This window comes from Hakea prostrata, chromosome 2, assembly GCF_041222555.1.
Source record: "Hakea prostrata isolate BN-2017 chromosome 2, UWA_Hpros_2, whole genome shotgun sequence".
In the NCBI taxonomy this organism is placed as follows: Eukaryota; Viridiplantae; Streptophyta; class Magnoliopsida; order Proteales; family Proteaceae; genus Hakea; species Hakea prostrata.
Window position 1 is genome coordinate 67,562,891 of NC_142601.1, and position 24,234 is coordinate 67,587,124.

At 37.0% G+C, this 24,234-nt stretch overlaps 2 protein-coding genes across 4 annotated transcripts; both read right to left on the minus strand.

The window, feature by feature from the left end:
• Window positions 1-5,600: 5,600 nt before the first annotated feature.
• LOC149025903 (cationic amino acid transporter 1-like) lies at window positions 5,601-9,303 on the minus strand. 3 transcript variants are annotated; one of them, XM_089146110.1, is made up of 3 exons: window positions 9,037-9,303; window positions 7,967-8,412; window positions 5,601-7,507 (listed from the first exon to the last, which is right to left on the minus strand). In XM_089146110.1, the coding sequence occupies exons 2-3, from the start codon at window positions 8,379-8,381 to the stop codon at window positions 6,126-6,128; spliced, it is 1,797 nt and encodes a 598-aa protein (XP_089002236.1). In that variant the 5' UTR covers window positions 8,382-8,412; window positions 9,037-9,303; the 3' UTR covers window positions 5,601-6,125. The 3 variants fall into 3 exon arrangements, with proteins under 3 accessions (XP_089002236.1, XP_089002237.1, XP_089002238.1); XM_089146111.1 differs by lacking the exon at window positions 9,037-9,303 and adding an exon at window positions 8,585-9,025; XM_089146112.1 differs by lacking the exon at window positions 9,037-9,303 and adding an exon at window positions 8,510-8,579.
• A 6,256-nt stretch (window positions 9,304-15,559) lies between these two features.
• On the minus strand, window positions 15,560-23,582 carry LOC149025904 (BTB/POZ domain-containing protein At1g30440-like). Its single transcript, XM_089146114.1, has 4 exons — window positions 22,396-23,582; window positions 21,170-21,239; window positions 17,573-18,799; window positions 15,560-17,055 (listed from the first exon to the last, which is right to left on the minus strand). Exons 1-4 carry the CDS (start codon window positions 22,479-22,481, stop codon window positions 16,504-16,506), a joined length of 1,935 nt encoding a protein of 644 aa, XP_089002240.1. The 5' UTR covers window positions 22,482-23,582; the 3' UTR covers window positions 15,560-16,503.
• Window positions 23,583-24,234: the final 652 nt, after the last annotated feature.

The following is a 24,234-nucleotide window of genomic DNA, read 5'->3' on the forward strand; positions in this document are numbered from 1 at the left end:
AATGAAATTGAGAGAAATTTTAAGAAGTAACTGCCACAGGAACTACAAAAAATTGCAAAGGGTGAGAATTGTAGACGATATTTGACATTACGAGGCGAGTTTGATGAGTTTTTACACCACCTAAGAGTGATTAACATAGCAACCAATTTTTTAGCTGAACATCTCCGAGATATCATCAATGATTATGCTCAAGGACACGTTTATTATAGTATATAATGTTACTAGAATGGTTAAGAAACTAACTTTTCCGTGGAGAGATCATGAGTTCAACCCTTGCACATATATAATATAATATTTTCATTCTTAATTTCCCTATATATAAAAGTAGCTTTTTTTCAAAAAAAAAAAAATGTTATTTAATATAATATCAAAGGCTTTTTATAAAATAATTAATTAATTAATTAAATAAAAATAATAAAAATAGTCTAAAATTAAAGAAAATTTTAAAGAATTTGGAACTCGCAAGAATATCTTTAATTTTTAGACTCTGGAACTCCCTAGAATTAAACAATTTGGGGAATTCTTCCTGCTACTTTCTTTCTCATGCCAGTTTCCAATTAATTTGTCCATTACAAGCTTCCATTTTAATTTTATTTTGTATAATGAAATATCAAGGTTCCTTTATCCTTTAGTCTCACCTAGTCTTCCATACTGAAATTATATAATCATTAAACATCATTTGCACTTATTTAGATAACTAACTCTTCTGTATTTGTGCTCATCTTTTGCTGTGCCTAAAAGTGCACTAATATCTCAAATAATTGTTCGAGAAAAAGAAAAGAAAACAACAAACTAAAGGATTGTTAAAGTTTTTTTTTAAATTAAAATCAAACTTTTGATCACAGTCTTCTATTTGGTATAAAAGTGAACTAATGTGCACTTCTTAGGTTTTTTTTTTCCGAAAACATGCCATTAAGGGCAATGTCGTAAAATCACAAGACATCAAGGGTAGTTTAGAAACTATGACCTAATTACAACATAATGGAACTATTGTACAAATTTAAAAAGATATTTTGGAGTGTTTCTGTCAATATGATATATTCTTTAGTGTGTGCTTTTAGTTGTTATTTTTTGTGTATCCTTTTGAAATTTTTTTTAAATCATATCATATTATTATTATTATTATTATTATTATTATTATTATTATTATTATTATTATTATTATTATTATTATTATTATTATTATTATTTTGATATAAAAATATATATTCTTCTTTTTATGTCTTTCTTTTTCTTTAAAATATCTATAATTTTCTATTGTCTATTTTTTTTTTTTTACTTATTTTTATTAGATATGTTTTGCATTTTGATTTCTAATAATGAGATATATACTTAAAAAGAAAAAGAAAAATATCTTCTTCCTTTACTTTTATTATAGTATTTGTAATTTTTTTTTAAATGATTATGAAATATGGTGTGAGATAGGAATCTTGATTTCTTTTTGAAAAAAAAAAAAAAGAAGAAAAAGAGATAGAAATCTTATATTCTTTTAAGATATGGTCTTTTTTTATATAAAATAATAAAATACAATAAAATCCGGTATTTTTGCAACCCTTCCTTTTCCTTTTAAATTCTTCATCCTTCCATTCCTTTTATGTTACATCTTCAAAGGTTTCCTACCATGCATCTCTAATCTTTTTCATTTTTTTTCATTTCAAATAAAACCATGCTACATCTCCATTCCAGCTTCTTTACTAATTCTAATTTTTTTCCTTTCCATATCTTGTGTTTAACAAAAACAAATATCACACAAATTACAAACCAAAATTTTTAAAAAATAAAAATTTTCCTTTTTGGTCAGAAGAGGACAAATAACGAATGGCAAAGCCAAGATTCAACAAACACTGGACAATACACCCTTCTAATTATCTACACAACTCCTAGGTAAGGCGTCAAACTTGTCCAGTCTACGATTAACAAAAAAAAAAAAAAACTTGTCCAGTCTACCATACCCCAAATTGTCTACATGTGACACTTTTTTTCTTCGATAAATAAATGATCAAGTCATAATCGACAAATCTAAACCACCTAAGCTGTTTCTTTCCTTCTTTATTTTACCTTTTTTGTTGAACTGGTAGCTTTATATTAAGGAGTGAAACGATTACATGTACCGTCTCCCATAGGCTGTTCTTGCATCTTGTAATGTACGATAGATGAATCGACCTAAGCATCAAGATATTTAGGCTGAGTCAATTTGATGCTGGAATATATTATCTAGGGTGAATAAAAATATATTCGTATTCATAATAATTGTTGTTTTGATCACAGAAAAAAAATCCATGATAGTGGTAAATTTCCTTTTCCAAGTTATCATCGATTCTTCTCCCAATCCCTTTAACAAAATGTCCAAAGTGATTAAGTTGTCTTGGTTCAGGGCTCTTTTGTCCACTTGAGAGATAATGCATCAAGATTTGAAATCTTGGCAGCAAGATGTGAAGGTGTGTGTTCATTCTTGTCACTCTTGTTCACCATAAACATGGAAATGCCTCCCACTTTAGTATTCCTTGTGATAAACTTGATAGTAGAATCACTGTCAGGTTTAACAACAAAATGAAGCGTGGTCCAACCACTCTTATCTTATCAGCCTGCTTGAGGGAATATGAAAAATATTGGATCAAAGCATGGGTAGATGCCAACTCATAGTTGATCTAATGGTGAAACCAACACCTTTTAATGAAGAGGTCGTGGGTTTAACTCTTGCTGAGGCATATTAATATCCCAATCCCCCGACTTAATAAAGCCCATTTGTACCAAAAAAAAAAAAAGCATGAGTAGATTTATTATTGCCTCTAAGAGCTGTTTAGTGAGCGTTATCATCCTATCTTTGTTTGAGTGATATAATTAATCTTTTGGTTTCGACCCTAACTAGAGAATCCTCTTCGATTAGAATCTCATTTGCAACTCAAGAACAATCAAAAGGAAAATTTTAAATAAATTTGCAAAATTATATAGGTAATTATCTAGAATGAATCTCATTTTAAATTAGATTCCAACTAAGACTCTTAAGTAGACTAGAACTCTGTCATGTCACACCAATATTTATTCATATGAAAGATGACCTTTGGATTGAGGGAATTCCAACTAAACCCTTATTGAGCCCTAAAAGGACTAAAATAATGGTTAAAATTTTCTTGGGATATTTAGGAAATTTTAGCAGGTCGACCATCAATTTTCCTATGGATGAAAGACATATGTCCATTAATCACATCAAAATGTTCAAATTTAAAATAAAATAAATTTTATTTTTTAAATATTATCTCAACCTTTGGATGTAATTGATGAACATGTGTCCTTCATCCAAAAGGAAATTGATGGTTCATTTCTTTGTGACTTGATAATAATCCGGATATTTAGCTAGCTTTAAAGTGCACTTTTTGAATATGGTTTTTAGGGCCCAATTTTAGGTGGCCAACCTAATTACAACAACTTTCCCTGTCTTGAAATTTTCGCCTCCCATTGAATGTGTTCAATCTTGTGACTCACGATCTATCTTAAGAGAAGGCTTCCATGCATGTAATTAATCCCAAATAGAACTTTGATAAGATAGGATTGGTGAGGATAAAGTCTTCAATCCTCGGAGCCCATCTATCAAAAGCCCAAGGAAGAATGATGAAGTCAATGCGCATGCACTTGTAGTCTTTCCTTATTAGCAACTATATCATTACCAGAGCTACACACTTAAAAATCTTTGTAATATCTCCTCCAGCAAAAATATTTGAGGCCCGAAGAAGGGCCACTACATATAATTATAACCAAGATCTCGGATATAGTTCATCCTCTCCAAGTCTCTATTATTTCTCTCCCTCACATAGGAGTTTTATATCTTCTCAAACTCTTAAATAACTCTCATTCCCTTTTTTATATTAGGCCAAATTAAATGCCTTTTGAGAAAACAAAAAATAAAAATGAAGTAAAACAATGTTAACAAAAACTAATACCACACAAGTTTTCCCTTTTTTGGCCAAAAGAGGACAATTCTTTTGTGTTGTAATAATTTTCTCTAATGGGGGAGTGGCAAATGCGTGTTTCTCACTTTCACTTTCACTTTCACATATGAAAAAAGCACATATGATAAAAAAAAATTAAAGAAAAGAGGATCAAAAAGAACATTTTGCAGAAAAAAAAGAGAATGGTGTTGGGGTGGTGGCGCTTGGGGCGCTTGTGTCTTTTTCTTTTTTTAGTTTAGCCAAAACAAACAAGTAGCTTGTGTCTTTTTCAAACACTAACCAGTGCATCCTTTCAATTATATACATAACCCTAAGCAAAGGCTTCAAACTTTGCAATCTACCATATTCGACATTGGCTCCATATGATGCTGTTGTATGTTTTTTTTTTTTTTTTTTCAAAAAAATTAATATATGATGCTGCTTTGGTATAGCTACAAATGATCAGGTTTTTTTTTCTTTTGTTTAAATAACTTACGAGGTCATAATGGACATATATCTAAATTTCCTTGGCTTTTTTTTTCTTTCTTTTAAATAAATTTATAATTTTATATTAGGTTCATTTGCAAGTCACATCCACAAGAAATTCCATTGACACCTTTGTACAGTGTGTCGGCGATATATCGTCGTGTCATTGTGGGGAGTCATGTTGCCCCCAGCGACACGACTTTTACAAAAAGTCGACAATATATAGCCGAAAATCAGCGATATATCGCGAAAAGTCAATTTTTTCTACGATATATCTTCAAATTCACCATATTTACAAGAATTTCATTCGTTTTTCATCGATTTTTCATTCGATGACGTAAGACCTCAACAGGCTCCGGACCCCCGACCGCTCACCGAGGAGTGGGACCCCATGTTTGTCGGCAACAAAATGTGAAGCATGAGTCATACTCAACATAATTGTATAATGAATTGTAGAGTTTAATACTTCTCTTCACAAGTTGTGTATTTGTATTCTCTTTACATGTTTACATTAATTTATATGAGTTTCGTCCCAAACTTTCAGTTTTGGCCCCATGTAGCCTGGCATGTACCAATCAGAAACTTTAGATTAAGTGATGTTTTCGGCCGAATAATACTCTCATTGTGTTTATTGGCCTCAAGTTAGGCAACACAACAAAATTCAAGCCAAAATGACCTTAAATACCCCCTGAAACCGGGGTCAAATTTCATCGACACTCCTGCCAAAAGTCGCCAACAATTTCGCCGCGTCGGTGGTGTCACCAGTCACCGACACGGCGACACGACTCGATATGTCGGACCTTGCTTGACAAACGTTGATTTTGTTTTTCACTTAAAAATATCTCCAGCCCTGGCAGCCCAACCCTAACGTCGCTCAACTTATTCCAAATCCAACCCAGGCCCAAGAAACGGGATCTGCATCATAGCGTGTGCGGTACGGAACAACGACTCATTCTGGTGTCATTCCTCGTACCATTCTTGACCGATAATGAGAACACTTCTAAGGGATTCACATCCTCTGTAAGTAAGTAATGTTTGATTAAAACGCATTCTTTGATTGTATTGAAGCATTTCATCAAACTTCTCATTGGTAAAATTTGTTGGTTGACTGTTATTCATACAGTACTGTTACATTGTTCGTCTCTGTGACTCTGCAACGCATTGCTTTGAAATCCGATGAGTTTGGGATTGGGAGCTGATGAGGTCGATCTAGGGTTCCGAGGAAGCAAAGTTTGGCCGATGGAAAGCATCGACACCTTCTGAATCAGGGCATTCGTGCTGAAGAAAGTGACAAGAATTAAAAATAGAACTACTATAGAAACGAAGCCTCATACATCCACAGTTGATCCAGTCTCTGCTTAGAGGATTTGACAACGCATCCTTCTCCAATATAAGGTATGATTTTCTGAGAGGGATTGGTGTTTAGCCGTGTTTTTTTGTGTTTTTTTTAGAGAGAACAACATGTTAACTATACAAAACGTGATACTCCCACTTATAACCCACTAGCTTGAAAGGGATTACAGCTAAACAAAAAGGATTACATTCTCAAATCTAACAAGCATAATTCTAGATTAATGTCTATCAACTACAGATTATTCATCAAAGCAGCTCTATCTGCAACCCTTTCGCTGACTCCATTCCCACTCATATGACGCAGCCCCATGTACCAAACTGACTCTATGGATATACCTAACTGCACATACAACAACTTCTTTACATTACCACTGGAGCTACCTTTGCATTTCCCTCTTCAACTTTTGTAGGGATGGTATCTTGGACCATCTTCTCGGCCAGTTCCTTAGCCGTATCATAGGATGCATGGAGCCCAAAAAAGAAATAGTAAACCAAGAGAAGTCCAGTCCAGGCTCCAAACCTGATGAATGAGTCCCTATCAATTGAACCTAGAAGGAATATGTTCATAGCAATTGAAACTGATGGCATCCATGGCACAACTGCCACCCCCCACTGCTTTGGTTGCCTTGCTTTTGGAAGGATCAAACACAAAAAAAAAGTTGACAAGAACCATATTGGCAAGGTAATCGTGTAACCAATCCATCCTTTGGGGCTTAAGCCCCAGTAAGCTGCAGTGCCTACTGAGGATCCAATAATGAGGGTCAGGCAAAGAATGAGTATGTTCCTGTGCACTGGCTTTGTCACCCCACTTACATAATAGCGGCGGACTATAATCCCGACCGCAACCATCATGAAGATGAAGAGTGTAGAGATAGACAGGAGGTTGGAGAGGGTTTCAAGGCCTGTGAAGAAGGCAACTGCGGCTGTGGCAACAAACATCACTACAGTAGCATTAATAGGTGTCCCAGTTTTTTCATGGACTTGAGCAAACCATGGGGCAACCATGTGAGTACGAGCAATGTGGGTCAGATACCGTGCTTGACCAACAGCAGTGACTAGCAGAACTGTGGTCATGCCCTTCAATGCTCCGGCAGCAACAATATACTTGGCCCAACCCATCCCAACCTTTTCGAATGCAACCGAAAAAGGGGCATCAACATCTACCTCAGTGTATGGTTGCATTAGGCACAATGTGACAGCAAGTAAACAATAAGCGACTATAGTGATCGACATGGATCCAACCAGCCCAATTGGGATATCCCGAGCAGGGTTCTTAGTTTCCTCAGCCATTGTGGACACCGCGTCAAACCCAACATAGGCAAAGAATAAAACCGCCGAGGCCTTAAAGATGCCTCGGGTACCAAAGGGTGAAAATGGTGTGTAGTTCTTGGTGTCAGCCTTAGTGAGCCCTGCAATAATGATGAAGAGAATTATGAGGACATGGAAAATGGAGGCGACGTAGTTGAAGCGAGAAGAGCCCTTTATACTGAGGACAGCAAGAATACAGATGACGGTGAGGACAACGACAGCAATGGGGTCAAGGTGGCTATAGTTTTCACCAAGACTGTCTTGGACATTGATACGGAAATCGTTGGGGCTATGGTTGCAAAGGGTAGCAAAGTAGGAAGTCCAAGACCTAGACACCGCAGCTCCTGCAATGACATATTCAAGGAGGATGTTTCCAGCAGCAATGAAAGCTGCAAAATCGCCTAGCTCCACCCTGAGGTATGCAAAGGATCCACCTGTGTAACAATGCAAATTAGTGTTGTAGAACTCTCTTATAGAAGCAACATTATCATATTAAGGTAAGGCCCAAATGGTCAGATAAATCCAGCCACAGAAAATGAGCAGAGACAAAGTTGTTCCAACTTTTTTGGCTTAGCCAAAGCCATGGATTTGAGGTTTTCAGAGGACCAGCATTGGCTGAGAATTTTAAAGGTTTTTGTTTTTGAAATTTGAGATAGAATCAGCTAATTTAGACCCTAACTAACAACATCTCTGAATCCACAGGTCTCATGTTTCGCATGGATTCTGGAATCTAAAATCGCATTAGAGTCTGGGGAACTCAGAATTGACAGGAAAATCAAACTTGGGCTAAAGGGATACCTGAGATGGCCAGGTTTATAAATGACTTCCACCCAGAAGCATTAGCAGTTTTTCCAGTTTGCTACATCTAAAGAGTTCCTAGCACAAGAGGTTACCTGCAACAGGAATTTCAACAGCAAACTCGGTGTAGCAGAACACAGAGAGCATGGCAGATATTCCGGAGATCACATAGGAGACAACCACGGCAGGCCCGGCCTCAGATTTTGCCTCGAGACCTGTTAGAACGAAGATTCCAGCTCCTATGACAGAACCAATGCCAAACCAGATGAGATCCCACCATGAGAGATTCTTCTTCATCTGATGTTGACTCCTGTCCTTCACCTCACACAACTCCGTTTGCTCCAGAGATCGACTAAATAATCGGTCCGTAAATCTAACCCCTGTTTCGCTTAAAGCTTTGCCATAGTTGCTCCAGCTCTTGAAGGATTCCTCAGGGAGGAATTCATCCATTACACAGGAACAACCTCTACGCTTCACTGCTCCTCCTTCATTACAACTACTAGTTTCCATTTCGATTTTGATTTCAGCTCAACTGTGTAACCTGGAATATCAAATAAAAAGTAAATATATAAGAATTTGTAGATAACAGAAGTGAAGTATCACAAAGATTCAGGGTAGGCAAGTGAAGTCGGTTCTACCAGTAACTATGATTCAGAAAACAAAGTTTTGAAGTAGAAAACCAGAGAAGAGAAAGAAAAAGAAAAAAACTACACCTTTTTTAAGAGGTCACGAGTCTCCTTCGGACATAATTGTACAAAACTACAAATCATTAAATAAAAAGTTGCAAGTTTATAAAGGATTAAGAAGAAGAGCAATCGATGTGACCTCCATCCGCACCAAAAAAAAGGGAAGAATGCTTTTTGAAAGTATCCTAGCTCTCAATGCAACGAACAGAGCATCATCCTCAGTTCGGTAAAACCCATTTATAAATAACACAACTACAAAAGCGAGTCTGTTTGATGCAAAACAGTAGCAACCCAAAAAAAACTCCATTAAAGCAACATTCTCGAGACACTTTAAGCCTGAGAACTGTATAGTTTATACACAAAAAGCAACAAGAACCAAATTGAAGAAGAAAAACTTAGGCTAGTCAACAAAAACAGAGTGAAATCATATAAAATTGCAGATTCACGTAAAAGAAAATTTAAACTACAAAAGCTTCAACCTTGTTGGAGGGGGCAGTGGCCGGAGACTAGGAAGACGCCTTGAAGACCTGTGACGTTGGCAATGGTTGACGCGGGAAAGCAAAAACCTTGGAACTTGTTCTACAGAGGAATTTCTCGAACCATTTCTGATAGCGCAAATTAAACCAACAGAACAGAAATTCTAGCTTCTTTGATAGTTGATCCCTCTATCTTTTAAAGTTGGGATTTTTGTTCTTTCTTTTTGGGGTAGAATTCAAAGTTGGAAACCGACCAACTTGAAGTAGACAAGTAGTTGGCACCCTCAAAATAGTTATCTATTTGTTTATTCATTTATTTTGAGGGGTTGGGGGATGAGGAAGAGAGAAACTTTTTTATGCAGCATCAACCCTTCCACTTACTCTTAGCATTAATTGCAATTCAAAATAAAATAAATATGATTCCCCATCAAGTTCGGAAATAAAGTATGCCTTCAATGATACAAAGTATCTAATATATATATTTAATATTCTTTTGAGAGATTATCAACAAATCATGGCTGGAATTTTATTTCATTTTTAGTAGTAATACTATCTGTATATTCTTCTTAGTTTAATTGAGGAAGAAGAGATTAGTAAATACACGACATGTCCATAAGAAGGACAGCCAGGTGGAAGCAGACAAAAGTAAAATGGTTTAAGTGCAACGTTGATGCCTCTATGAATATAACCAGGTCGGAGGGGAGACTTTATGGGAGACTTTGTTCATTGAGTAAAAAAAGAGAGCGTATTGGAAGCTAAAATGTAACCTATCTATGAAGATATTAGACATGCTTTTGAAAAATGTATTCAGCCTATACTTGTGTTATCAGACTGAGCTCAAGCAATAAACATGTTCAAGCCATATGTCAAAGTGCAAGGGAAGGTGGCTAGGTTAGTTTTTGTTATTAGAGACTTTGCTCGTATAAATGGTAGCATCAAGCTTAACCATCTGTCAAGAGATGCTAACATTGTCGCTGATTGGATGCTAAAGAGGTCAACAACTATAGAAGATCCTTTGCAATTCTTTCAAGATATTCCTCCTAGTTTAGAGGAAATCCTTCAGGCGCAGAGGGATGACCAGTTTGTTTTTTTGCTTTTTTAGGCTATAGGCTTGTCTTATGTACCAAAAAATATAAATATATAGGCCACGTCTAGAGAAGATGTTTTTGTCTATGCTAGAAAAATGACAACTAGTAAAGGGTCTACTAATATTTTGATTTGTTATATAATAAATACTAAAAAACAAATCCAATAAAAATAAAGAGACGAAGTAGGACGAGAAGAGTGCTCAATGAAATTGGCATGACCTTCTAAGGTCAGGACTCAATAGTATTTAGCGAGAGAAGTGACGAAGGTCTTGAATAATGGTGGTTGTATTTAGCAGATTTGCCTTGGAGGATTTTCATTGGCTCAAATTTAGACATGTTCCCATTGCATCAAGTGCACCGACAAATGATGGACAATGTTCATATTCTAATCCTAGTATTAACATTTTTCTCAACCCTTGATCATAGTTTGTTTTGTTATCCCTCTAACCTATCTTTCCCCTCTCATCTCCTCTGCCTTCTCTCTTTTCGACTCCAGAAGCACAAGTCTTAGCTACACCTTAACCCTGAATAAGATTCCTCAAAATATTGATGCTGAGTTGTAATATCCCAATCGAAATTCCAGAACATTGTAATATATATATATATATATATATATATATATATATATATATATATATATATATATATATATATATATATATATAAGTGCATAGCGGCAACCTCGCATATATATATCAATAGGAAGTATATATATATATATATATTTATATATTTATATATATATTTAAATATATATAAAAATATATAAATTATTTTTTATTATTTTCTTTAAGATTATGATCAAGATTAGAAATAAGTATTTAGCCATGCATCTTATCCTACATGACCACATCAACGCAGATTCACATGCTCATAGTGTAAACACACACCACCACTAAGAAGTAAGAAAGAAGTGCTTCTTTCCCTACGCGCACGGCTAATATATATAGATGTGAAAGTTGGAAATTTTCGTCCGTTAGTCAATCTTGCCACTCACGCTCACATCTTGACAATGTCTCTATCTCACTCACTGCCAACATCAAGCTCTTGAGTCCCTCCCAGCCTTGTGTTACTACATTACAAAAGAACATTAAAAGAGAAAAGCTTTCCTGTTTTTTAGGTAGAAAAAGAAGACTTCTGTTACTAAAGGTCAAAACTGCAACCCTACATGCCCCACACCTTTAGACTAACAAGCCCATTTAGGTTGATTATTTTTCTGTTCTGGAATTCCAGTAATCCTTGGGAGGAGGGTTCATGTCATTTTCATCTGGATGTGTTCAATCCAGAAACAATTCCACTTGGAAACGGTTCAATTCATCATTCATGGTTCCACAATTGGTGGCCCCCACTTTCTGATTCACATTCCTTGAAACCAATCACTGGAAGATACTTTCATCAATAAAATCATAGAAAGAATCATCAAGCAGCCATGTCTTTAGAATTTGAGTTCGTGGAGGATTCTTATATTTTTCTTTGTGGGGGCATAGCTAACGTGGAAGATATAATTAAATATGAAAATCTGATTAAAGAGGGGATTAAAGAGGTTTATGCTGTCTTCATACGCCTCCATTATACTTTTGAAGAGAGTCCACGTGGGGTTCACTAATGGTCACATCTATAATTCATTTTGTTAGTACTTAAAGGTGGACCTACTCCTATTATATGTTGTAGAAGTGTGAGTGAAATACGACCTAGAAGTGTTATTCGTTGTGAATCCTACTACATTTCTTTCTCCAAGTTTTGTAGGTCAGTAGAGAACTAAACTCAAAGGGATACCTTCATAACTGAAAAAACTTCTAATCCTCTGCAGTGATTCTCCATCCAGTGATTTTCTTTCTTCCTTTCTTTCTTTTTTCATTTTTATAACATGATTTAATATATTGGGATGGAAAGTATTACATAATATAATACAAAGCTTTGCCCTTGTCTTAAGAGAATTCAAGTTGTGACTTCTTACATTATTAATTTTTTGAGAAGATAATCTAGCAACAGAAGAGTAGGGGTTTAAATGGATAACTGAAATCCGCTTCCAAATCCGTTCGATTACTAATAGGATGCGGATATGGTATTACCACTATCCGATCCGAATCCAGTCCGTTTACACCCCTACAGAAGACCATATTTTCATTTAATGCAGATTTAGTAACCAAGTCTAGTTACATCTTTGACACATTGAAAATTTAGGTGAAGAAGTTAACCTAAAAAAGCAGGTAGCAACCGAGAGAATATTCTTTGCCCCTCAATGGTCTGTGGATGATTTGCAACAACTACAATTACATGATTCACAGACACAACACAAACATAGCTTGGGAGATAGATAGAAAAGCAAAGCAAATGATAGGGGAGTTTAGTGGCAGGAATATCAATCAAAAAAATCTCAAAGATGAAAAGCTTCTAGGATGGGTAGCTCCACCAGAAGGATGGCTAAAGTTCAATGCAGAGGGATCATGTCAAATTGGGGAGAATTCAAGTCCACAAACAGGTTACGATGGTTTCATTTAAGATCACAAAAGTAAATTGTGTTGTTTTGACTCGAATTCTTGTACCTGATTTGGAAGATAGGCTTGCACCGACATATTTTGGTGGACGACCCAAATGACCTGTTTGCGGAGATCTAGGGTGGAGTGGAGGGCTTGGTTCGATATGCCCATTTACCCAATTGGAGTCTATAAATTTATTTCTTATGTTCACTACATTATTGAGAGATTTTAGATTTTCGATTAAGGTTTTGGGTGAGAGTTCTTGTAACACTGTTCTTAGCAATTGGTCGTGAGATTTTCTTTTGTTCTTCTTCTACATAGTGGAAAAACGCTTATTCTTTGTCCGTGGATGTAACCTACCATATCGGTACGTAAACTATGTTAAATCTCTATGCTTTTTCGTTTTTATTTCTTTTTTTTTTTTTATTTGCTTGTTCTAACATAAACTAATATTCTTTTCTTATGAAGGAACCAGAGACACCTCAGCTCTTCTGGCAAAGCCCTAGCTACAAAGAGAGCTCTGATCTTGGACTAACAAAAGTTATTATAGAAAGGGATAGATAACCAAAGGAGTGATGGATCTAATTAAATATCGACAAAAAGAACCAGCTGGAAAATAAGATCAATTATTCAAGATGATAGAGTCTTGGCTACAGGTTATGATGATATTAAATTCCTACACATTCCTCGAGAAAGAAAACCATGCTGCAGATCTTCTGGCCTTTCAAGGAGCAAAATCCCAAAGTTTGTCTAGTCTAGGACTGCCCCACCCCTTTTCTTGTGGGGACTATTTCACAAAGAAAATTACTGTTTCACCCTAAAAAATTACTATTTCACCCAAAAAAAATAAAAAACGCCACCTCTCGGGATTTGTAAAGAATAATTCTTTCAAGACCATGTTTCAATTTCTACGCATTAAATGTACAAAACCGATAGATTAAGATTTCAGTCGAGATCAAAATCTCGATCGAAATGCCTCATCCAACAAGCCCGAATCTTGCAGGACGCACGACCAAAGCTTTACCATTAAATGTCGCAGTCGGATATGCAGTGCATGACTGAGCATCCAAGGAAGTGCACAGGAAGATAGGAGGTTCGGCCCATGATATGGCCCAGCCCAGTTAGCCCTCTAAAGTCAAATGGGGTAACGGGCTTTCTCAAAATGGGTTCAAAGTTATCGGAATTAGCCAATGGAGGAGTAGTAGGATGGTTAGGAACCTGCTTCTCAATGGAGAGGTCATGGGTTCAACTCCTACCGGCGGCATATATAATATCCCTATCTCTATGTATAAAAAGCGCCTTTGTACCGAAAAAAGAAGAAAAAAAAAAAAAAAAGGGAAAATACACAAGTCGATCAAAATCTTCAAAATAAATAAAAAAATGTCTGATCTTATACATCAAATGTATCAAAAGAATAACTAGAATGTTGTCGATCACATGTCCTCCTTCAGTCTCCTCCAACAATTCCAATTAATCACGCCTGAAGATCTGAAAGAGTAGAAACCAAGCAATTCCATGAATTTTGTTCATTTGTAAACCATCAAATCAACTAGTATATCCATCCACAAAAATAAGTGTAAGAGCACTTTGTTGACCAAATGACATCAATTCATTAGCCACATTGGACCAGTTGGCGTGTAGAGTCTATCATGTCTCAATTACTCGCATGTGAAGGATTATCTAGCAAAAAGTAGGGGTTTAACACTTCAACTTTAGTGCTGCACAATTAATGCGCACTTTGCTATGAATGCTCAATCTCAACCATCCGTTTCTCAAATTTGTAGAAATACGCTTTTCAGAAATGGACGATCGAGATCTTGATCTCGTACATTCGCTGCAGGTATTGCGCATTAATTACGCAACACCCAAACAATTTCCGGCAAAACAGAGTCTTCATTTGAGTACATTGAATCTTCATTTGTAAGACATTCAGATAAGAATCATGGAAGCCACCATTGAAGACTTTCTTCTTGTTGTTTCCATCTCTCCTCACATGTTCAACAGATTTAGTTGTTATGCTCTTTCTATTTTCCTTTCCCTTTGATGACATCGAGTCACCCCACTGATGGCAATGCCAGTGGTGGGACACATTTCCTCTCTAATTTCTTGTATTCATCTAGGTATAGCCAATTGCTGATGTTGTAATTTTGTGGAGCCAATAGAGAATATTGAATGTCTCTTTTTTCAATGTTCCTCGTTTAATCTTTTTGGTTTGTTGGTTTGGATCAGTTTTCAGCCTCAATCCCTATTTGCTTCCTATTGAACTATGTAAGCCTTTCAAGTGGAAGTTCAAAATACTCCAAATTTTTTTACACATCTACATCACTGAAATTATATTTTTCAATAAAGCTTTATCCTTTTCTGACATTGTGAGTTGTATTTGTAGATTTTCATCAAGTGTTGTGAGAATATTGAATTCACAACTTCATTTGCCTACTCAATCTTCATGTTTTTCCGACCTATCTACACCGTTGTCTTGTGTTGATTGGATAATTTTCCTAACACAATCTTATGCATTGCAGAAAAGATGAAGCAGTCTTCGAAACCTAGCATATGATTTTTTTTGTGTAGTACATACTGGCCAGACCCTTTTTGCTCTTCAGGGATGTACATCCTCCTATCAATGTCTGAAAATGCTGGTCCAAAATCTATTTCAGAGTATTCAGTTAGCTACATCTCTTAATTTTGTTCTTACATGTATAATTTCTGATTATATTATGAAGTGGGTTCACTTTAGCCATATAATGTGCTTCACCTTTTGTCGTCCATAATACTATCTCTTTAGCACTTAATCATCTCTTATGATCAAATAGTATTCTCTTTTCTTATTAAAAAATAAACAAATTATCAATACACATATTTTAGGATTACCGTAATAGAGGAAAATTACGACATAGTTTTTTGTCCAAAGGCAATAAGTACTTAAAAGAGTTTTTTGTCCAAAGGCAATAAGTACTTAAAAGAGTACTTATGGACGCTACCACTTCTTTGGCACCTACTTTGGCATGGCTCAAAAGTAGGTGACAAAAATGCAAAGAAAGAAGGTGTAGAGGGATGAAAGTTCAAATCCAAGACCTTTTCGTCGTCTCACTGCCTCAGGAGGTCCGACCCAAGACCTCCAAAAGCAGATCTACATCGATACCATGATGAACTAAACAAAAGAAACTGTCACTCTTTCAGTTGAGATCGATGTTGATACACTGTAACCTAGATCAGCAATTAGCGAGGCAAAATCATTTTCAGTCCAGCTAGAAGAGGCACCACTTCAAAGCCAAAAAGTGATGCCCCAATAAGAAATCAAGCTCCAGAAAGTACAAAATGGTTTATAAATGCACACAGCCCAAATATCCTCACGGACTGGGTCAAGGAAACCAGGATAAGCTTTCAGACGCTACCACTCATCAAGACTGTTTGTCTCTGAAAACGATGCTCAATGAGTATAACATGCTGTAATGCTGCAATGTAATGCCTTATAATTTCTTCAGTTCTTACTTTCTGACTTCTGTAACTAGCAAACGAGACCAATAGAAAGTTCCGTTAAGCAACAATGCCAGATGGGTACTTAAAAAAGGGTTCTACGATTCCATTCACTCAAGTATTGCCAATTTCCCTTAAATAGTGAAAACACGGGAATGACAAATGAGAGAGAGAAAACAGCTTTCATTACAAGGACTCGAGGAGAAACAATTACATAAGAGATACATGTTTCCATCTCCTTTACATGGTCTGTCAACTTGAGAATAATCAAGAAAATGAATATGGAACAAGATGAGAACAAGAAAACAAGAATGGCCCATGGACGCAGGAGAGATGGAAATTCACAGATTGAGAACTAAAGCAGAAATACCCAAAAAACCAAGAGAAGAGAAAGTGGGAAAAGAATAGAAAACGAAAACTGCGACTTACCTCTCTGCAGACAAACTTGTCCTTTGCTTCCCATGTCTGTCCTTCACCTTCTCCACCTTTCCACTTACATCCTTGTTCTGATTACTGACAGAACCTTCTTGAGCACTGCACATCTGTGACTTCAACTTGAATCCAAACTTTTTAGATACACTGCCCCAAGTGCTTGATGTTTTTACTTTGCCTAGCTTCTCAATCTCCTGCCTCATGTTAGAACACTCCTTCTCAAGCTCAGACACCCGCATTCTCATGTTGTCCATTCCCACCTTCAAAACTTGGTTCTCCCTTACTGCTGTTGCCCAACCCCCTTCAGTTGAACCTGCAAACCCACTTCTTAGCTGTCTTGATCCATCAAAATTGTCGGAGACCAAAAAGCAACCAGCAATTGATGTCCTCAGCTGAAGCTGTTCAAAGAAGAGAACTTGGACAATTACTCTAAGTGGCAGCCTTTCATTCTGGGCTGCATGGGTGCAAGCTTCTAGGGAGAGCTTCTGGCAGTCCATCAGCCTGCAGAGCTGTTCTCTTTCAGAATCTGTGAGCCATGGATGTGCCTGTAAAACAAACACAGAAAAATCAAGAACTGGATGCACAATACAATTGAGACAAAATAGATGCAAGCCAGCAGTCAATGCTAAGTTGCTAACTCCACCTCATTGAGAGTTACAACCCAAGACTTGTGACCAGTTTAGCCATACGGCCTTTCATAAATTACAGTGGTAACATTTCTTATCCAAACACCATGTACTAAAATCAACTTGACTCAGCTGGTGCAGAACCAAACACCTTGCTGGATCAGGCAGTACATGGTGTTGCACCTGATGTCACTCATCTTAAGCTACAGTTCATAGAATGTCTTTCTACAAATAAAAGCTATAAGGAAACATCTGCTTTTCGGATGCATATTCAGCCATAGAACAACAATATGGTCCGGAATCTATCACCAAATTTCCAAGAATAGATGTTTTTTTTAAAGGAGAACAGAAAGATGATGAGGGTCCTCCAACACTGATGCAGTTCAATATAGAAAAGGTCAAATATGACAAGGCAGTACAAGGATATGGTCACCACCTTTAGGTATATGTCAATTGCTCGATAAAGCCCATCATCTAATGGTCTGGCGTATTCAGGAACAGCCTCAGCCAATGCTTGAAACTTAGGGAGCTTCAAATTAACATCAGGAGCAACCTCAGCAAGGTACCCATCTATAAGTTTAGCTACCATAGTGATTGGCGTAAGAGAAGGTGATCCCATCAACTGTCCATCAACATCTGAGCATGGAGAGGCTCCACCAGTAGCCTGATCAATGGCTAAGAAGTGCTCAAGAATCCTCTGTATACAGTCAACATTATACAGAGTTTCCAAGGAATAAGAGAAGGTGGGCATCAAAAGGTCTTCCAAGGTAGCTTGGTCCAGTTGCATTCCAATCCTCGTCTCTAAGTTTGATATGCAAGATGGGTTAGCGTGAAGAATCATTGCTGTACGAAGCATCCCAAAAAGGAACTTAGTTGAGGTCAGACCCTTTTGCATGGGCAATAATTTATCAATCTCTTCAAGTAGTAGCTTCTGGTCCTCTTCAGACAGGGGTGTTCCCATAGACGCAGGAACAAGATGTGTGCTAGGCTCACTGACACCCTGCCGTCTTTTCAACCCAGGCAGGTATCTTTTTGCATAGAACACAACAGACCCAGCAATTGTATCCTGTCTAATGCCTCGAGATTCCATAATTGAGATCAACCTCTTAAAAAGAGGTACACTTAAAGTTGATGCATCTTCATACCACCAGTCTGAACTTGCATTTCTTGGCCTGGCTCCTGTGCTTATACCATTCCACAAGACACTTCCCCCAGGACTCTGCATTAGCCCCCGATTCTCCATCATGGGCCAACCAAAAAGGTTTGGGTCCGTACATGCCTTTGCAGCAAGAGACTCTATACACCTCTTGACAATGTTGAGGTCTTCAGCTTGGGGAAGGACATCTTCACAACTTTGGAGCGCCTTTAGAGAGTCTTTCCAACTACGAAGAACAACTTGGTTAAGGAAAAGTTCAGTCTGTGCAATCAAATTTCCCTCACCATATTCTTCAGTCATTTCAAGATGTTCCGCAGCACATCGAAGGTACACAACATTTGATGCAGTGAGTTCAAGTTTCACCCCATAACAAAACCTGGCAACAAGTTCAAATGTTTTGGCTCCACCAGGGATGTCAGGAAGCTGTACAACACAGTCTTCTTCTCCTTCATCTGAAGCTTCTGCAATTAACTTTTCCAAAACGCCACTCCGAGAAAGCAATGGAAACTGCATAGGGAAATCAGAAAGGACTTAGAGATAATGAATATAAACCAAAAGCACTAAGGATTGAAGAACCCAAGCATGGCTTACGTAAATATTGAAAAAAGAAGAAAACAAGAACATGAATCAGTGGAAGAGAAAATTTTAAATGATTTAGCCCCCATATGGGTAAAGGGACTGGGCTCTTGGATGTTCTAATTTCTAAAATACTTGTACCATATTTTCTTCTTTAAATCAATGGAAAAAAATGACTTATTTTTCAGATATATTTTTTTACATATTTAATTCTTAAGTTCAGTCTATAAGTGAGCAGATTATGTGCATTCTCAATATGCAGAATAAGTGAATAGCACCCTTATCATTGTCATCTGCTCAAGAAAAGTCACTGCTCCTATTATAAATTAATAATAGCAACATTTGAGACATGAGATAGCACTCAGCACTAAACTGTTGGACCACTAAAAAGAGCAATGTGTTAGGTACTTGACTGCTGCGTCAAAAGCTCCGAAGTTGATGGAACAAGCTAAGTCAAGTCCTTTAACCTATTCCATATTAGGCTGGCCCAATCTAGCACCCATACAGCAAATTGGGCCCCATTAGGCACATAATAAAGGCAAAAGAGTTTCTATTCTTTGTTGAGTGAGTGATAACCCAATACCGTGGCTACCCACTCCTATCATAACACAATGCAATAGCTACATTATGTAAATTTGTAAAACAATTATATTAAAAGGATCACCAACCATCGAATTGATCACCCCTAAGGCTGCATTTGTTTGCAAAGGTGGGGTGGAGAAAAAAAAAAATGTGGGTCCCATGTAGTAGGGTGAGGGAGAAGGAAAACAAATGAAGGGAATTTGTGGAAAATGTTAATTGTGGGTCCCACTTTTTTATTTTTCCACACTTTTTCACAAAATCTCACACATTTTGTAGGGTTTTGAAAAGGCTTGAGGAGGAAAAGTTGGTTTGCCACCTCACCAAACAAGTTTCCTTAAATTAAGGAAACTTGTCTCTAACTTTCCCACCCCAAGCAACCAAACAAACTACATTTTTAGGATTTAAAGGAAAATTTTGCTTTTTCAAGAATTTTCCCACCCCTTTTGTCCCACCCCACCTTTATTCCAGCAAACAAACACAGCCTAATGGGAGCATGGATATAAATCTCAGTCAAAATCTGCAGTTTTGACCGAGAAATGTCGGTTTCACAGGTAATGGAGACAACCTTGGGGAAGTTTAAAAAACACCAAGTTTTAAAAGGTTCAACCAGTTTCAATTACTTTTTAAAATATTTTGGAAATCTTGGGATCAAAACTATAAATAGCAAATGATTTCAACCAACCAGTTCCATTAGCTTCAACTAGTTTTGACAAGTTTCAGACGTTCTGACCGTTTTCAATAGTTTCAACCAGCCCATCACATGTAGGTTTTTACCCAAAAAACACCATATTTCGACCAGTTCTGAAACATTGATCAGCACCAAAATCTGTATCCTCACTTGGGAGATATTCTTGTTTCAAAAGCTAAGCATATGAAGGCAAAACATCTACAGGATTATCATACTTTTTTTCTTGAGGGTATTACATAAAATGTGGAAGTGATTATTCCCAAGACCCTATTAATTGTCCATGGAAACTGATCTCTAAGTATGGGCTGGCTGCTAATTGGACCGCCTGGCTTAGTAATATTAAATGTGTGATGTGGACACTTAGAAATATTCTGTCTGAGTAAAGTCATTTACTATAGCATCAAACCACTCTACAAATCATAAACGAAAATCTGGCAACTACCTTTTCCCCATCTAAGAGAACTTTTTATTCTATCATATTTCCTTTCTGATGTGTAAATGGCAATAAAGTTTCTGAATAAGAAAAGTGCACCATGGCAGATAACCAACATGAGGTCCTTGAGAACATGTTGTGGTACAAAACCCCATGTTTCATTTCCCAACTACACCAACCCAGAATAAGACAAACTAGTAGCTAACCACCCAGCCTATGAAGTGATACTAATCATCCCAGAAAATGACTTTCTACTAGATTTTGGTCATGGCAAACAAAAGAAAGGGAACAGTCTGAAAAGGAAAGAGGATGCAGAAACCAGCTTCTCTCTACCCTGACATGTCCACATTTACCTACCACTCAGTCATTTAATCAGGATGGCATAAACCAGAGGAGAAAAGCAACTAGAGTTGAATTGCTTTATACCATACCAACACACCATCCCCCCCCCGGTCCCTCTTTAAAAGTAGGAGAAAAATAAGATGCGTAGTTACCCAAAAGGTCTCAATGTTTATGGTCAGTGATAGGTAAATCAGGAAACGTTAGTTACATCTAATTAACAATACCAGTGGTAAACAATACTGAAAAACAAGCTTACCTTGTGGAGATGGAAGGACATTTCTCCAACTTCAACAACAACATCACTGGGCAGTCCGGTTGTACAGAACCTGCAGCCAGAGATGCAGAAATTAAGAAAAATAACAGATAAAACAATGCTTTAAACTTTTCCTAACAGAACTTCAGGAAATCCAACATGAAAAAAACATGATCAGCAGCATTTCACATGGCCCCTACAATACAAGTTTTACTCATCTGTGACACTACCTACTTCAGTGTTTTGTTGGCAATAGGCAATCAGATCTATCCTTTGAAATACCACCTTGTGTAGAAATGGATTTCCTAAATACCTAATAAATAATGCCTCAATCTTGAACCTATTAGAAAAATAACTGATTTATGAATCCAGATTGCATCCAGTAAATGCTTGAGGGATTCAACCAGAATTTATATTGGTGTATTGGTAGGGAGCAAGACAAGACATATTGGTCAAATAAAATTAAGTATGTCTCCCTGCATGGAAGTTTCAGGTTCACGGTAAGAGTCAAACACACCATCCAACGAGTTTTGCCTGGTCTTCTGAGGCAAGAAATGACATCACGTGTGCCTCTGAAAATGATCCCTATGCTCCAGGGATGGGTTCTTTCTTCCTATATTTCATTTTGGAAACTATTAAGGTTATTTGCTAGTTTCACAGATGGATCAGATGCAAGCATTTGTGATGATGATGATAATCTTCACTCTTGACTACATAGCAATACAAATTTGTTTGAACAGTCAAAGATGAATCCTACTTTATGTTCTCTCAGATGCAGAGGGTTGAAGGGGGCTGCCAGGGAGGCGATTGTGTGGAAACTTTAGGAAATATAAATTTACTTGAAGAGTATATTGTCATATGGTAGTGGCTCAGTCGCTGGCATCATCAATTAGGATATGGGGCTATTTTGTTAGGGGAGGATTGAACTGGGGAACAGAGATGATCAACCAAAACCAATCAAGCTAACCATCTGAAAAAAAATAGCATTCATTGGAACTCAATTAATAGGACATCTCAATTCATTTTGATCTCAATTAAGGAACTGGAACCATATTGCACTCCCGATTATCATCAGATATGAAATATAACCCCCACAATTTCAGTAGAATAAAATCCTTCTTCAAAGTTTTGTTTAATTTCAAACAAACATACACACAATAAATCAAATTCAACAATAAAGAAAAAGAAAGAAGCACAGAAAGTCGACAAGGTTAAGTTGAGGGACATACCAGGCTTGTCCTTGCCGTTGGAATGCATCAGTTTTAGATCCCAGCTTCATACAAGCCATTTCAGAAACTGGAAATTTGGAAGGCATCTAAAATTTTTGGTATTGAAATAACAGGTTCAAATGGAATAACTCTAGCCCTCTAGGCCAATAAATATCTCTGAAGCACTGAGGGATAAAAAATCAAACTTGAAACCAATTCACCTTAGAAGAACCCTTCAGTACAGGGTAGAGAAAACCAAGAACTACCCCCAAACAAATGCAGGAATTGTCAAACCAATCCTAGATCAAAGTGATCCAACCATCTCCGAGAAGCTGACAACCTAACCAAGAAATTTTTCACTGTATTCTCTGAAAGAGTCACTATAGCGAGACCAACCAACTTGGTAAAGTACAAAAACCAGCCTCACCCAAAAAAATTCCAACTACACACTCTCAGACCCAGAACCGGAAAACTCTGCAAAAAATCCTTGTATATTCGAATTCATCTCCAGAAACTAAAACAAGCCCATAACGTTTCTGACGAAAAAAAAACCTACAAATGCTTAGCATTCAAATTGTAACGCCAACAATGACAGGCTAAAACCACCCTAATCCACCAAAAGAGGAAAAAATAAAACAAAAGCACGCAGCAATTCCTCGCCGGAAGAAAAAGATAACCGCATCCAAAGGTGTTCTGCTTCTGAAACGCTCCCAAACAGCCAAACTACCGCAAACTTTCGAATTCGAACTGAACCGCTTAATAGTTTCCCCCCACAAAACCACTAAACTGGACTTGAAAACCACCCTCTCCAAACAAAACTCGAACTTTACCCCCCAACACCTACCACAGATCCCCTAAAAAAGCAAAACCAATACAAACCCAGAAATTGTCTTCTGAAATTTACTCCAAAATTCCCATTTTCAATCCCACCCATGACACAAAAAACCAAAACTTATTCCTACCCCAATGCCCTACAATAAATTACTTCTGAAACGCCTACAGCTGCAAAACCCATCTGCCACAAGCAACTGGGAAAACTCAAAACGAGGGTAGTAATGGCAGCTGCGCAAACAATCTCAAATCAGGTGGGTCCTTATGCTTAAACATACTCATTTCCTTCTAGAACTTTATAATTTTGGCAAATTCTGAACACTAGTATACCGACTACAGTGCTTCAAGAGTCCAATAACTCTCTGTCTCTCCAGCTAGACCACGTGAAGCTGAGCTTAACCTTCGCTTCTTAGGGGACTTATTAAGAAAAAAATTTTATTTTTTATTATCTGCGCACCTGATTTTGACTCAGGTCATAAATAAAAAAATTTAAAAAAAAAAACTGAAACTGATATTGTGATCCCACAAATAAAGGGAACCAATTAGGGCTCCTCTGCATATGGGGAAATTCAACTAATTCATATTTAATTAGAGAGCTCCCTGTTGAAGTCAATTAAAAGTCAAGGCCATTGCTGGAAATATGGGTTTTCATCTTCTCTTTTTCAAAAGATTTACAGGTTAGTTTCCAAAGTGGAGCCAAAGGTTGGCACTTGGCAGATTAATTTACAAAGTGAATCAAAAAGAGGAAGACCAGCCAATCCCTGGTCTCAGCTTTGAAATATACCTTACTTGTCATCATAATCTTTTTGTTTAGACTCACTCCTTTGTAAGGATTGGCTTTTAATTGAATCTAGGAATGGAATTTTCCATACTTAATGGGTTTTCAAAGAGATTGCTCCACAATTTTTCCATTCTTTGGCAAATTACATTATTCTTCCAAACATTGGAGGAGAAGGTAGTGGCAAGTATTTATCCATATCAACTTTGGTATGTTGGGAAGGATATTCTTAGGTTGTATTTGGTAAACAT